This window comes from Heliangelus exortis, chromosome 17 (genome assembly GCF_036169615.1).
Source record: "Heliangelus exortis chromosome 17, bHelExo1.hap1, whole genome shotgun sequence".
In the NCBI taxonomy this organism is placed as follows: domain Eukaryota; kingdom Metazoa; phylum Chordata; class Aves; order Apodiformes; family Trochilidae; genus Heliangelus; species Heliangelus exortis.
The window spans coordinates 11785167-11801184 of NC_092438.1; the positions used below are offsets into that span (position 1 = coordinate 11785167).

General features: G+C 42.1%; 1 protein-coding gene across 2 annotated transcripts; it reads right to left on the reverse strand.

Moving 5' to 3' along the window:
- Positions 1–195: 195 nt before the first annotated feature.
- Positions 196–14290, reverse strand: RAC1 (Rac family small GTPase 1). 2 transcript variants are annotated; one of them, XM_071760652.1, is made up of 7 exons: positions 13895–14221; positions 7298–7369; positions 5884–6001; positions 4447–4503; positions 2769–2831; positions 1966–2125; positions 196–1798 (listed from the first exon to the last, which is right to left on the reverse strand). In XM_071760652.1, the coding sequence occupies exons 1-7, from the start codon at positions 13927–13929 to the stop codon at positions 1668–1670; spliced, it is 636 nt and encodes a 211-aa protein (XP_071616753.1). In that variant the 5' UTR covers positions 13930–14221; the 3' UTR covers positions 196–1667. The 2 variants fall into 2 exon arrangements, with proteins under 2 accessions (XP_071616753.1, XP_071616752.1); XM_071760651.1 differs by lacking the exon at positions 4447–4503 and having other exon boundaries at positions 13895–14290.
- Positions 14291–16018: the final 1728 nt, after the last annotated feature.

Below are 16018 nucleotides of genomic sequence, written 5' to 3' on the forward strand. Positions count from 1 at the left end.
CAACTCACAGGATAATGCAAGGCCCCTGAAGGGGGGGTGCCAAGCACTGTATTTACTGCTGGTTCTGAAGCTCAGGGCACCTGTGGTTCCCCCCAAGGGACACAGAACCCCACACTGCTGGTGGCACTGCCAGCAGAACACTTGCTGGGTGGTACAATGAGAACACTTGCTCAGAAACTCAAACGTGAGCACAAATGTGATTCAAGGATTTATTAAGTCATACATGCAAAACATACTGCTAATTGCATTAGCAAAAGATCAATGTAAAAACTTCACAATTTTGCAACTTTTAAATTTTGCTTTAGTGGTTGAAAGGGTGTAGTTCAACATTGTATTCCTGCCTGTTCAGGGTGTACAGAACATTAGCACTAATTTACAGAACCTCACAGACCCAAGTTACCATTACTCAATCTATGCTGCACATGTAGTGACACAAAGACCACTTGTCTGCATTAGTGATGTTACAGTGGTGGGGCTATCCGACCAATAGTGATACTTCAGAAGGTTCATAGTTTATAGAGGTTTAAAATATAAAAATTACGAAAATGTGTAAAGCTGCTTCACATGATTTTTACACCTAGTTAATAGACTAAAAGCTTCTCAGAAAGCATATAACTTACTGGGCCAGAAATAACAGGAAGATTAGGAGGATATGCTTGAACATTCTACTCTAAGAAAAAATAAAAAGAAAGCAAATTTCTATAATCAGAAAAGTTTTAAAATACAAGTTATATTGCTCAGTAAGAAAAGATTCTAGAAGAAAAGCATTTACTACACAACAGTTGTGGGAATGACTGGTTCAATATTGTACCTAAATGAATGCCCTACTTGAAATTCAAAGGAATTTCCTATGAACACAAACCTCTCCTCCACTACTGCACCTCTGGGAAAACGGTGGCTGATTTTAACCTGCAGGAAAAGTCAATTCAGTTTCAGCTACCCTGGCAGTGTAGTGTACATCATCTGTACAGTGTCAAAATACTGTCTGGCATTGATCCAACCCAATATTTCATTTATGCATCACAACACAATGCTGTCAAAAGGACTAAGATACACTTCAGTAAGAATAGTTATTTATTTTTTTCAATCACAGCAGCAAGAACTAGATTGCAACCAAGCCCTTACCAACAATAAAGCATTTTACACTGTGACTCAAAAGGTGTCAGTCATTGTCAAAGATTTAGGATTGATACACAACACTATGCAATGACTGTGGGCTGAGAAAAACATTTAATAATAAAACACATTAGAGTGCAGTGTTTTGCTAATTATACGGTATTGTTACTGTGAAAAACTAGAAAGTGTTTTTGCATTTCCTACCAGAAATTAGAGTCATCTTCAAGAAGAATCTTTAAAAAAGTTTAGTGCTTAGTGTTTGTAGCACAACAATGCAACTTAGTTCAGCAGATAGTTTGGCAACACTTAATTGAGCAAGAATAGGATTTTAAAAATAAGGCTTTACATAGGTTTGTCTTTTCTGGAGTTTGCTTTTAGAAGAATGCAAGGTAACTCATACTTCAAACAAATGAAACTGTGAAATTGTTGATTGGTTCAAGAATTTATGGAAGAGAACTAAATTATAACAGAAAAATCTTGGCATTGAGTGTGAATGCTCCATTGTTCTGAGCAAAGCACAGGGTTTGGAGTGGGGTGGGGGAGGGTGATGTTTACAGCAGCAGGCATTTTCTCTTCCTCTTCTTTACAGGAGGGGGGCACAGAACTGCTCGGATAGCTTCATCAAACACTGTCTTGAGGCCTCGCTGCGTAAGTGCTGAGCATTCCAGGTATTTCACTGCACCTGTGGAAAGCAAAAAACAGCAATTAAAAAGCAGATTTCCACAATTACATCAACACTGCTTCTAGCTAGATCCACAACAAAATCTAGGCACTTATTTTAATTAAGGAACATCATCTTCCACAAGCAAAATTCACACCAAGTCACCAATAACCCCACTGCCATCATACCAATCTCTTTGGCCATGGCGAGGCCCTGTGGGTAGGTGATAGGAGTCAGCTTCTTCTCCTTCAGTTTCTCAATAGTGTCCTTATCATCCCGGAGGTCGAGTTTGGTACCCACCAAAATGATGGGAGTGTTGGGGCAGTGGTGCCTCACCTCTGGATACCACTGCAAGAAAAGAGGGCAGGTTCTGTGTGCTGCCAGAGCTCCAGGAGGGCTCTTGGGCATCATGACCCAAAGGCTCACAGCCCTTTGAGACACTTTCAAGCATCAGTCAGTGAGTAAGAGGAGAACGTTAGACCCCAGACTCAGGCAGTACTAAAAGCATAAAACTGCAGAACATTTTTAATGAATCCAACAGGTATTTAAAAATTAAGGGCTGCATTTTTTCTACACACTCAACAACCCCCTGATATCTGCACTTCCCCCACCCAGACTTTGTTTATGAAGTTTGCACAACCCCATACAGCTGAGTTGTCCAAGAACCCGAGACTGCAACAGCAGAGCACCTGCTGGAACACTGCCTGATGTGAAACAAATGGTATCAACCTAATTTTTAACATGCATTTAATATTTTTCTTTAAACTGCTTTAAAAGCCAAGTTCCTGTTCTTGATCTCAGTACTTTGTTGGCTGAAAACTCTCAACCCCCGTTACCCTACCTGAAACTCTTGTTTCACGTGCCCTGAGCTTCCATGACCTAAAAGTTAAGCAAATCAATTTCTGTGTTTTAAAATCACCTCATATTTTCTGCTGTGGAGTGAATACTATGCTGAGCCCTTTAAAATAAAATTATAACATCTCTTACTTACCTTAGCACGGACATTTTCAAAGGAAGCAGGACTCACGAGGGAAAAGCAGATTAAGAAGACATCCTACAAAACAAGTTGATAGAAGTCAGCCATTAGAAAATCTCATTACCCTGATAAGGCCAATACCACCAGCACGTGTATCCCACTGCCATCTGTGCCACACTTGCAAAGGCAAGGTCAACATGGTTGCACATGGCAATCCAAAGTAGTTTTCCCCATGGGAAATCTATTCCCAGGCATCTAGGAGCAGACACAACAGGGGCAGGGGAAGGAACCAACATCAAATCACTTGTAGTCAAGATTATAACCAGCTTGTGCAGTAGTGCAGTAGCCAGCAACTAAAACACCAATACTCTAGCACTGCAAAGCTTTTTCCCCTAAATGTCATTTCGTCTCCCTCACTGCCATTCTGAAAAAAGCCTCCACTTCAGATCCTTGACAAAGAGGGAGCAATGAAGGGCACTGGACTGGCTTCTGAACTGGAGTTGGATGCTCTTTGCAGACCTCTAAGTGACTGAAGCCTTGAAAGACACAAAACCAAGTTTTTAAATATCAATATGCTGTTAATGGACTAGTCTAGAGTAGTATGGATTGCAAAGGCAAAGTATGCAGTATACAGGAATAAAACCCATAGTGTGCTCATTTCCACAGTTACTGCCTTCCATGCCCAAATCCAAAGAATCTTGTAGAACTGTCACTTCTACTGAATGTCAGTATAAAAAGATTTCAGAATTTCTCTAACTGAATTAGGATGAAAAGGGTATTAAAAACCTGTCCCCTGCTCCCCTTTCTAAACTATGAGAAAGTGAGAGAAAAGTGGGTGCTGTCAAGGATCTTACACATCTCTCTTTTTGATGGGAGGCAAAAGAAACAAGTAAGAGCAGATAAAAAGTTCTAGTGCAAATGTTTATACTCGTTGCCACACAGTACACACTTCAAAAACCAATGAGCTTCATACATGACATGTTGTCACCTACAACCATTCAGAATAACTACAAAATTGATTTTTCTCTATCCAGCAGAATCTTGCTGTATGACCACAAACTCAATAAGCATCTTCCAAAGAAGCCCAACTTTCCCCAGCCTACCTTATCCATATTTATTCCAGTATCAAACATGTTAAAGAATCAGGCATTTCAGAATGTTAGTTGATTGTGCTGCATTTCAAGGCATTTTGTTAGGTCAGCATCTGACATCTGCACTGCTAAGCACTTGCAACCCAGTTGTTCATGCATCACCCAAGTTTCCATAGCAGCGTCCCAGAAGAAGAAAGAAACAACATCAAATAATGTGATACTATGGCCACTACTTCTGATTTCCAATTCTGCAGGTTTGTGGTGATCAAAGTTCTGCACATTATGCAGACTCTCTCCTTTACTACCTCCAGAGATCAAAAAAAAAATTCGTGTAACTATTGAAACTATGAGGAATCATCTGAAGATTTCAGGTGTCTTACACACTACTGATCTTCATAAATATGAGGAAAAGCTATTTATTTGCAAGAAAAGGTTTAGTCTTAGCAATTTATATACAGAGATTTTGTAACAGTTCTCAAATCTAGCAATTTGATCGTTCCAAGAAAAGTAGTTGCTGAAAAAATAGGGGCCAATTTATCACTACCATAAGCAAGACAAGATGACAGAACTTGGAACTGAAGTTTACTTAAACTTTTACATACGGCAATAGGTTGATCTGTCAGACTGGAAGATATATTCTTACCATTGGTTCCTCCAACCTGGTAACAGTAGGAGATAAAGTTACTCCTAAAACGGATTTAAGGGAGAACATTCTCTCAGTCAGAGATTTGTGCCCACAAGTACACCGTGGCCTTTCTTCTTGAGAGAGATGCTGCCCTGTCATTCACCAGCTACCTGCATCCAGAAGAGGCCACCAGACTTCCCCAGAAATGCCTGCACTGCCAGAGGAGACTTGCAGGAGTAAACCTCTCATGAGAAGCACCACCCTAATAACTTTCATTTTTTCTTTATCCAAGGAAACAAAGTTAACCACTTTTCCTGTCCCAACTTACTCCTTCCCCAAATATTTTGAAATACTGGTAGATTTCAAATACATTCAAGAGAAGGGGTTACATTCAGCAGTGAATTAAGAAAAACTGAATTAAGACAGTTGATTTTAAAAAGCACCAGAGTTCATTAAGTAAGATTCACATTATTCAAATGAGCAGTTATGCTGTAGAACAACCCAAACAATTCTGCATTTTACATTAGCATTGAATATATATATTTGACAGTCAACAACAGTAATTAATGCCAAAAAACCCATGCAAGTTACCACCTTTACTTATAGCACAGCTACACCAGGTAAAAATAACTGCTCTAAAGAGACTGGAAAATCAGCCTCTACAAAGATTATCTGAAGTTGCACTGAAAAGAGCAGAGCAGATTACTTCAGCATTTTCCTTACACGAGGAAAGATGCAGCATGCAGAAAGGACTTAACCAGTTGTGAGCACTGAAGACAGAAGCACATTTGTATCGATGTTACAGCACAAACTGCAGTAAGAAGATAGCCATGGGCTTAAGTGTATTCCAGAGCCCCAACTCAGCCTCTGTCAATACCAGTAATAGCTCCATTCAGTACTGCCTCTTTCACATTTAGGACATCTTCACAGAGACTAAACAGTATCAAGTGCTTAGCAGTGACAGTGTCAGGTTGCAGCCAAACATCAGGCCTAAAAACAAAAACAAACCCTGCTTTTGGCAGGCACACTAACTATAAAATCAATGGACTAGCTGATGGGACTATTCATCGAGGAGGTTTCTTTTGAGGTTTTTTTAAGGATTTTTTTTTTTTGCTTTTTTTTCCTCCTTGCTTTAAATCAAGCATTCTAGCCAATTCTCAGGCTGCCACTACACAAAGGCAACATGTATCAGTGCCTGCAAATACACAAGTAGGCAAATTTTGAATTTGTACAACTGTGACACATCAAAGATTGTGTTGTTACAGCCAGGATGAAGGAAGGTGGCTTGCAGTAATTCGCTGTTACTAATAAATACAACTCCAGATGTGAAAATGTTGGCCATTTGTGCCAAAAGAAAGAAAAACTTGTGTTGGATAAAGCTACACAGACTCTGGTTTCACACTGCAGTTCTTACTGTTTGCGGATAGGAGAGTGGACGTAGTCTGTCGTAGTCCTCTTGACCAGCTGTATCCCACAGACCCAGGTTGACAGGTTTGCCATCAACCATCACATTGGCAGAGTAGTTGTCAAAACTAAACAATAAGAAAAAGTTGGCTGTGTGAAATAGGCACCCGGGGAATTGTTCCTACAGAGCCCTAATTGGGAACACTACCGAAGGAAACATTTTCATTGCATCCTTCTGCTCCCCAGAAACAGCAAAGCTGTTATTTAAATACTGAGCCTGGTACTGGGTAATAGAAGGAAAAAATATGCACAGCAGACTCGGAGCAGTCTGAGCAGAAGTCAGCTTTTTCACTGCTGCTCCGGAGGAGGCGTTAATCTCGGCAAGTCCAGGAAAGCAGGTGATGCACTTAGCAAGCACTTTCCAGGCTTAGTGGGACATTCAGCAAGTTAATCTCCCTCATTTTGTAAGACTTGGAAGATACCTGAGCAACAGCCAAGGAATCCTTAATGACAACAATAGGTAAGAAAAAAAAAATTAATCCTGCTAATCAGTAACCCTAATGAAATATCAACCTTAATAGAGGCCAGTAGAGGCATGATTTTTATGTCATCAGCACTGTAGTCACAAAGGTTTTAATGACTTGTTGAGGCTAAACTGAATTCACTAGGAACACAATTAATGCAAAAATCTGAATTAAAGATGGAAAAAAAAGGAATAGCATTAATTAAGACAACAAGTCTTTGAAAGGTTAACAAAATCTCATTAGAATGTTTTTTTTTTTTAACTAAAAAACTCCTGAGAACTGAAAAACTAGAGAGCAAGATAGACAGATTATAAATACAGACATTCAAAAAGGGCAAAGAAGCTGCTCATGGATAAAACACCTCCCCCAACTGCCCCTCAAAAAAGAGAAATACACTAATACTGATACTGACAGATCCTTATGTGCAAGAAAATGGGAAGCACCAAAATAAATGAGTCTTGTCTGAGAAGCTACAGAGCTGTGTCTGGCTTAGCACAGGACTGGCAGTAGCACAAAAAGTGGAAGGAACAAATGAAAAAAAAATTCTCTAGTCATGTAGACCAAGAATTTCTGACTGTGATAAGATGTTCTGCAAGCTGTTCAGCCTCAGGATTACTTATCATTAATTATAATAAAGACAGAAATAACACAGTGGTTTAAAAGAGAACAGCATTGGATAAAATATTAGTAAATGTTCATCCCTACTAAGCAAGGTCTAGGGGGCAGAGAGAGGCAAAAGCCTAAAGTTCCCCTCCTTACACACACACCCCCTCTCAACTAAACATTTAAGCTGAACCTGAAGGATGCTTGTGGCCAGTTCAAACAATTTGAGTAAAGAATCTGGGATGGCAGTAAGCACAAGGAAGGTGACATAAATATGTTCTTAGGATAAGTACTTACACAGTGGGTATATATTCTCCAGGAAATGCATTGGTTGTGTAACTGATGAGTAGGCATGTTTTACCTACAGCACTGTAAAATAAAAAAAACAAAACAAAACTTTGTAAGTAAAAGACATTCATCTTGAATAATGAAAAATAATCTTCCTTTTAGGGACAAAGACTGATTACATCCAGCCACCTAGAGATCAATTGTCAGTAGCCACTACTGTGCAGAAAAATACCTAATAGACCATGGCCTTTAGGCTACTGGCAATTAAAACATACCTATATAAAAATACATTTTGTGAAGTGGTAAACTAACAAAAATGTTAATCTTTAGACAAAAAACCTTCACAAGTATTGATAAAACTACTAACATCTGCTAGTCAGCTGAGTGAATGCTCATCAAGAGCACCTTACTCTAATTCCCCAAAATGAAAAAAGCCTGAAACGTATTTCCAGGTACCCTTTACACAATTCCAAAAGTGCTGCCTTTTCCTGGAACACTGAACCTTTCCCCACTGATCTAATTCTGAACAGCCTCAGATCAGGGCTGGACAAGGTTCTGTTCCAGGTCCTTCCCAGCTCCTTCCCTCTCCACCCACCTCCCCACACCTTATCTAGAGTCAAACATTAGATTAACATCACCACTAGGCTTTTGTTACATTTTCAGTGAAAGGGTTGGAAAACTTTAAACTGGACTACACTTCTTTTTTAAAAATAGACTTCAGAGAATGTTTCTGATATTGCAGGGTAGTTCCCATGTTGGCTCCTCACTAGAGGTGTGCAATCCTTTAACAGTGTGAAAGGTTCCAGAGCTAAGCATGCAACTGGGTCCTCAAAAGCAATAATGCCTGGACAGCCTCAGTCTTCCCAATCACTCTTCTCAAACTCCCATGCAAGAAAAACTGCTTTGTCTTGCAGATGTTTTATCACTACAATGATTTGCTCACAGCAAATCTGCAATAACTCTGAGACCTGACTGCACTTAAGGATAAAATCTTGATAATCTTGCCGTTAGTATTGGGTGTGACTCAGGAGCCTCCTGGATGAAACCTTCCACAAACTGAAAGAACTCATTGAAGGTTTAGTCTACAACTACTGTTAATATTTAAAAAACAAAACAAACCCAATCAAGCACCAAATGCTATTGCTAAAAGTATTATCCTTTAGCTTCTGCAGGAAAAAACAAAACTCACAGAAATAAATTTCAGTCAAAAGGTTACTAGCTCTCCAGCTGCAAACACTGAGGCATTGATATCTGCAGGATACTGTATCTTACAACTAAATCACTGCATTTCTTCCCTTGGTTTGGAAGCATGTGGACTGTTCCTTCACTTAGCAAAGGCTGTCTTCAGAACCTTATTTAATATGATCTGACACTCAACATTAACCAACTGGTCTTACCTAGTGCCACACAGTTTAAGTAAATCTGAGCTTTGTCACAACCAGAAATTAGTGTGTAAATTGTAGCTCCATCTGTAACAAGTCTCTCCATTAGAGTTCCATACTACATTACAATAAGCTATTTGATAGCATCTGAAAACATCAGCTTAAAAGCTTGAGCTATGAACAAGTTGAATCAGTGTGCAAAATTATCTAGAATTTTATCCTACATGCCCATTTTATTGTAATGTTTCTGAGCTGATACCAACTGTAACATCTCATCTGCTGCAACTCTCTGATCACAGGATGCAATTTTCCACACCATTTTTCACACCTGTTTCTTAGGAACCAAGATGCCAGGTCCTCGAACAGTCTGAGATTTATTCATTTATTTTTACTTTCAGCATGCACTGGCTTTTACCAATCTTTAATAAAAACACGCTGAAAAAGAGGACATTTATTTCTGGTTTTGTCAAGTACAACGTCTGAACATTTTCCTGCAGTGGCAGGTTTGATACATACTTGCACTCAAAAGTAAGGAGGGGGATTTACCCTTCAAAAACTTCTGTGGGAAAGAATTGGGGAGCAGTATGACAATGCAGGTAGCTAATTTAATAGCTGTCAAAAGAATATCTCCCATCTTCTCTCTTGCACAGGCACTCACTGACTCTGGAACAAGTCAGAACAAGGAGTCAGGGAGAGCTATTCACTCAACCTCCCCCATAAGGACAACTTGCTATTTTAGCTCCCTGAGCTATCAGTCAGATCAGTTTGAATACACTGCTTATAGGGCTGAATTGCACTCACAACACTGCAGAGCAGGCTGTGCTGCTCTGGCATGGAGAGGACAAATGTGAAAACCCTCAAAATACCAAGAGGAGCAGCTTCTTTGTGAAATTTCTTGAGGCACAGAGGCTATGTGTTCTCACACTTCTAGAACCTGTTTGGTCTGATGCTCCATTTTCCAGTAAGTTCATTACAGGTAATTCAAGCTTCTAACAACGTTGAACTCAATGTTTTCAGCAGGGGATCAAGAACTTTTCTCTGTGCCCAGGCTCCTTTGCTCACCTTGCACTGGAACTGGTGAGTCTGCTCTGGCTAATCAAAACCGTGCAGGAAGGAGGTGGTGACAGATTTCACTCCAAGCTTAGAAGTGGCTGTGCTTCTGCAGCAGCAGTCATTCAAACAAGAAAAAACACGTTCAACAACCCTGTTTCAGACTTGCTCCATTTAGGTTTCCTGCTTTCCTTGCCTTTTGGCTCACTGCCCTATGAAGCAGATCATTATGGTCACCAGTTTTAAAAATAAACACTAATGCCTACCTTTATAAATACAGTACACTCTCTAAGTACCTTTATCAACTTTTTTCAGACTTCTAAATTTTGTATTAGAGCAACTCTCCTAAAGAGAATTCCAACTGTTTGGCAAAATACAACTCCTTGTACATAAAGGCTGAAAGTAAGAAACTAAAATAATACCAAACCAAGATTAGTCATAACAAGATTTCTAGCAACTACTTAATCATAGCTCTGTCCACCCACTATTACATAAATGAAACTAGCAACATTTGACTGCAATTAACAATAAGGCCTACAAAAATCCAGCATTTTTACCTCTTAACAATAAGCTAAAGACTTACAGAAGACAGCACAGAGTCCCTTTCAGCTCCCAGCTACCATCCAGGAATCAATGTATTTATAAAACCATAAATGTATTAATTCCTGAAAATGAAAATGTCACCTCTTTCCTGGCATTATTGACACTACCAAGTTTTATGAGGTTTCCCCACCGTGTTAGAGCTGCTTGGAGCCATGTAATGCACTGAAAATACCACTGGATGACCTGCACCAGCACCTCTTCCACTCACTGGAGCTGCAGAGCTGGTTGAGTCTCCTGCTGTCCCACAACTGAAAACTAATAGGAGAATTTAGTTTCCACTTCCAGCCATGGTAAAGGGGATCAGCTGAGTACTTGCTGGTATCTACAAACAGGTGGCAGCCTTCAGAAAAAGCTTTGTGTCATTTCTTTCTTTCTCTGATCCACAAGTACAACATGAAGCCCAGAAGTCATCACTCAAACATTAAACAGTAGCTGAGATTTTTCTAGTACCATCCTCAGCCCAAAAACTCAGCATTTTTGCTGCAGTAGGTTTAGTTACATACAGCTCTGCCAGATAAGCTGTTTTACTATGACACACCCTCTTTTAAGCTTTAAAAGTTCAGTAATGAAATTTACTAAATTTCAAGTCACTACAGTGTCTACAGACTGGAGATTAAGGTGCTCCCTATCCTACACTCAGTAACACTCTCCCCTCTTCTCAACAAGCTCTCAAACCAAACAGAGCATGGCTTTAACAGACAAGGTCTCAAATTAAGCATAATTCCAAACTCTTAATTCACTGTTCTTGTTCTTACAGTATTTCTGCAATTAAAAAATGCCAACAAAATAGCATGAAGTTTGACCAAAATGCAGAACCAGGACACCCACCATACGTTACACAACATCACTGGAGATTTCATACCACTTAACAGCTGCCTTTTTAGAGTGAAAACAAAAGCTGCTAATAATAACTTCTGCCAATGCTTTTTCTAAAGTGTCAATCAACAGCAGTTCCTGCAGTTACTCAAGTGGAGTGCACTTCATCTGTCCCACACATTCCTCCTGCTCTGTATCATCAAGAACTCAAAGCAACTGTTGCCATTTACTTTTCCCCAAACAATCCTCACAGTGAGGGGAAAAAAAAAAACAAGGAAAAAATCAAAACCAAACAAAACAGGGGCAAAATACCATAGCACAACTGGCACACATGCTGTATTTTTCTAGTCAAATTAGTTATCTAAACAGATACTAGTCAAAACTCTAGGAACAAACATGAGTTGCGTATGAGAAGCAGCCTACTCATTTACAAATTAAAAAAAATAATCACAGAGGTACCTCTACAGCCTTGTTTATTTTGTTCCTAGCATGTCTTTGTGGAGAGCACATAAAACAATACCCAAGTTTTATATTACACAAGCAAATCTTTACCTTGCATTGTTTTACAGAAACACTAAAGCTTTAGCTGTATCTAAGCCAAACATTACACATTTCCTAGAATACCTCTAATAGTTGAACTTTCCAATCAGCAGCAGGGAAAGACTAATAGTTAAATATTTTAAGAAACACTAAAGGGAGAATGATACAAAGCCAAAAAAAAAAAAAAAAAAAAAAAAAAAAAGCAAGCAATAGGACCCGAATGGAACTTTTAAGAGATCTGTGTCTAACTAAGGAAGAATGAAAAAAAACTACTGTATTTTGTTCAGACTTAGGTACAAAACTCAGAATTACAATTGCCCAAAGAGCAATAAACATGTTCAGAAGTCTGATGGTTTGCAAACCAAATAACAAGAACTGTTTTGTTGAATGAATTACTGAACTTTACAGTTTGTCTGCACTGAGTTCTCAAATCTAGTGGAGGAAGCAGACTGAACTCTTCTCCCCACTCATGAACATGATGTACCGTGTTTATTTACAGCATTGTCACAGACAGCACAGTTCAAAAAAACTGATATGACAGAAAAACATGTTTGTTCTTTATAAAAATCAATATAAGCAAAAGGACAGTCCATAGTTATCCTATATAATCAAAGAACTACACTACTGTGAAAAGGGTTCATTTGCCAAGATACCATATCACTTTCCAGTCCCTATTGCTCAAAATCTCACACAAGTCGAAACAAAACTTGCTATACATAGTTAAGTTTACCTCTAAAACACTTTTAGAGATTCTGCATCTTAAAAAATTAAACAAAACAACCAACAAATCTCACACAAATAACTTGGAAGATAAGCCACTACACAGAATTAGAGAGTAGCAAGACCATCTAGCTAGACTTCACTCCTCTGTCATCCACAGAAGTTTGCTGTGATACCCATTATGCTCAGCCTACACTGGGATTTTTGTTTCTTCTAAGGGCAAAAACAACCCTCCCAAACTGCATAGGACCAGTCTTGTTTTCCAGCTGGCCTGAGATGTTCCCCTGAGCTCTGACATCCAGTAAGGATATGAATGCCTCCGAGGTGATGGGACCATCATGGAGAATATTAAAAAGTAACAAATACACAAACTCTTTACCCGCCACAATTCCCACATTTCTTTCATTAAAATCCGACAGCTAAACTTAAGATCTTGTTAAGTCGATTCTAAAAAGCATCCTCAAGTCTTTTCATTTATAAGTAATACCATAGTGTAGGTATGGATAGAATGCTGTAAGTGGAACAGTTCTTTATAGACAAGTACGTTGTTAATTATTTGTATTTCAAATGTTATATCAGTCCCCTTTAGACAGAAACCTAACGAGTTTAGCTATAGACATGCAAAAAAAAAAAAAAAAAAAAGCAGTCCCTGTTCACAAGCACTTACAATCTGCTCAGAGCCTAGCACATTTCACTTAGTTTTACTGCAAGAATCAGATGTCAAAAATCAAACTATGAATAGTAATATGTCTGTCCCTTTCACCAAAGGCATGTCAAATCAATATTAATTCCCATATCCTTAAAAGCGTGGTAGTTTATGTATTTTGTTAGGGGGGGTTTGCCTTGTTTTTTTTTTTTTTTTTAATACACTTTGATTACTTCGGTTTATGTGGTGATATAAGAAGCACCAGGCACAAGAGAAAGCTCCAGGGTGAGGCGGGAGAAGCGTCCCACCCCCGCCAGAACAAATCCGAAGCGCACACCCTCCTGAAACACGGCAGGAGAAAGCCACTTGGGTCAGCACAACACGAATTACACAGCTACCGCTACAGCACCTACCCCTGGAGCACCTTCCCGAACAGCCGTCCAGGCCTCGGGGAGGGAGACAGAGCCAGAGACACCCCCCGCTCTCTGACACCCCCGCACAAACCCCGCTCCCCAGGCAGCCACCATTTGCTCGCTGCAGTCACCGCCTTGCCCCACGCTTCCCTCCCCTCCCCCGCCACCAGCAGGAAGCAGCGGCCACCACCCACCCCCCGCACCGCCTCGGCGCGGACCCCCGGCCCCGCCAGGCCCCGCACCCCTCAGGAGCGGAAGGGCCGCGCCCGGGCCCCGCGGCGGGGGCGACCACAACTTGTGGTGAGGCCCGGGCGGCCCGCGCCGCTCCCGCCTCACGGGCGGACACCCTCCCGCCTTCCCCCCCATCCCCCCGCACCCAGGGGCCGGCGGGTCCTCCCTCACGGCGAGGGCCCGAACGGAGTCCCCTCAGACTTACCCGTCGCCCACCACCACACACTTGATGGCCTGCATCGGGGCTGCGCCGCGGCGGCGGCTCCTGCTGCTGAGTGGGGCGGGGAGGGGCGCGCAAGAAGGGAGCCGGCGGCAGTCTCCGCACCAGGACGCGGCCGCCTCCGCCCTGTGCCTGGAAGCGGGGACGAGGCAGCGGCCACCACCCAAGGCGGGGAGAGGGAGGACTGCGGGGAAACAGGAAGCGGCCGCTCCACTCACATCCGGCCGGGCTGCGCTCAGCCCCCGCGGACCCGCCCTCACGGGGAGCCGCTTCGGCGCCGCCGCTTCGGGACTCTCCGGCCAGACGGCGCGCGGGGCCGAGCGGGGTTCGGGCCGCTTCGGGCACGCTCGGAATTCTTCGTCGCGGGGGGATGGCTGCGGGCGCGCTCGGCAGCGCTCGGCCCCGCCTACCTCCCAGGCGGAGCGGCCGCCATGCTTGTGCTACTGACCCAGTCAGCACCGGGGGGGTTCCTCAGCTGCCTCCGCTTCAGGACCAGGGAGGCCCCAGGGTCATCCCTTTTTTTTTTTTTTTTTTTGTTTCCTTAATCAGTCGGAGCCTTACAGAAATGTGATGCCATGTGCTGGCACTGCTGAGCCAAACAAGCGGCCAAACAAGGGCTGCAGCGGCACCAGGCTGCAGGAGAGCCACTGGCACCAATTCAGGGCATCATCCCGCACCATCCCTGCCCACCACCTCACTGCTGACGTATAGAGCTGGCACCATGCTGTCCCGCCGGGACAAACTCAAAAGAAAAAGCAGTCCTCTTGACACGGCTTTGGGTCTTTCAGTCCCGATACGGGTTAGCACAATCCTAGCACCCATCCGCCGAGAGGACATCGTGCAGCAATCTCATTGTTCGCATTCCATGAAGCACGTAAATGTGAAATTATGTTTGCCCTACAGATTTACTGAGCAGATGTAGCTCGTTACCATAAAGAACCCTCGATGTTCCTGATGTCCCCGTGGCTCCATGCCCATTTTCCCCAACCAGGCACCCACCGTCGGCCACTCCCTTTCTCTCAGTTTGGCAGCGCGGTGCAGAGCCTGAACACTGCCTTTCATCGATCCATCGATCCTCACACTGCACTACATCCTCCTGATGTGCTATGACATTAATTTACTCTGCTGGCAAGTTTTAGACCAGGTCAGTGCATAGACAGTCTTCACATGATGGGACAGCCCAAGGACCATCAGGCTACACAGAGCCTTGGGTTCTTTTTCCACAGCAAAACCATTATTTTCAGGAAATACTGAAGTGAAAGACAAGCAGAGGAGGTTCAGTGCTCCCAAGATTCTCTTAATTTCTACAAGTAGCATTGCCATAATTCCACTTGGCAGAGAAGCTTCTGGTCAGACTGGTGCACACAACTGCTGTTCCCTTTTTCATTGCCATCCGTTCCTCAAAAGAAAGCATGGGGAAAGGGCCCACGCACATGCTGCTTCTGCAAGGTGATGATGAATTAACTGAAATCAATATAGTGCACTGGCTTGGGTTTTCCAGTATATCGGATCTTCGGTTAATACTGGAACATTTCTAAATTGTTATAGTACCACACAGTGCAACCTCTTCAGCTTACAGGGCATTATGTGATATTTACTCTGTTCCATTTTTCATTCGCCGGGCAAAGATAACTCCTGGGTGTTTCACATCAGTGAGGAAAACACGATAACTATGGCTGTGAACAGAGAGGTTATTTTTGCAACACTTGCATGTTCATGTTCCCTCATACAGATGGAAGCTGAAATGATTTGTCATTTAAGCTAAATATCCTTAAAGCCAAGAATCTGCTGCTACCAATGGCCTGGCAACTGCTCTCTACCCAGGAGCTATGGAGGAAAGGTGTGGGCAGTATCCCAGTGCTCCTGCTGTTCTTGGCTGCTGCAACAGCTTTTGGGCCCTTTGAGATACTGCACAGAAATACAGCAGACATGAAGACTGCCTAATTTATGCTGTGGTCCTGGGGAGACCCAGAACAGGGGAAGATTCAAGTGACATCTAAAACTGCTTCTGGTTTTCCCATCACAATATCTATTCTCCACTGTCTCTTTTTTTATCCAGTGTCAAACAGAAGGATTATTAGTTTTTCACCTGAAAAAGAAGAACAACAA

What these genes read in the sequence shown, in the direction of transcription:
- RAC1 (XM_071760652.1), bottom strand. Translation starts at nt 13,929, where the DNA reads ATGCAGGCCATCAAGTGTGTGGTGGTGGGCGACGG. An exon ending in CACTCTCCTATCCGCAAACA is followed by an intron (nt 4,504 to 5,883) that starts GTAAGAACTGCA and finishes TACTGTTACCAG; the next exon opens with GTTGGAGGAACCAATGGTAA. An exon ending in TTGAAAATGTCCGTGCTAAG is followed by an intron (nt 2,126 to 2,768) that starts GTAAGTAAGAGA and finishes CTTTTCTTGCAG; the next exon opens with TGGTATCCAGAGGTGAGGCA.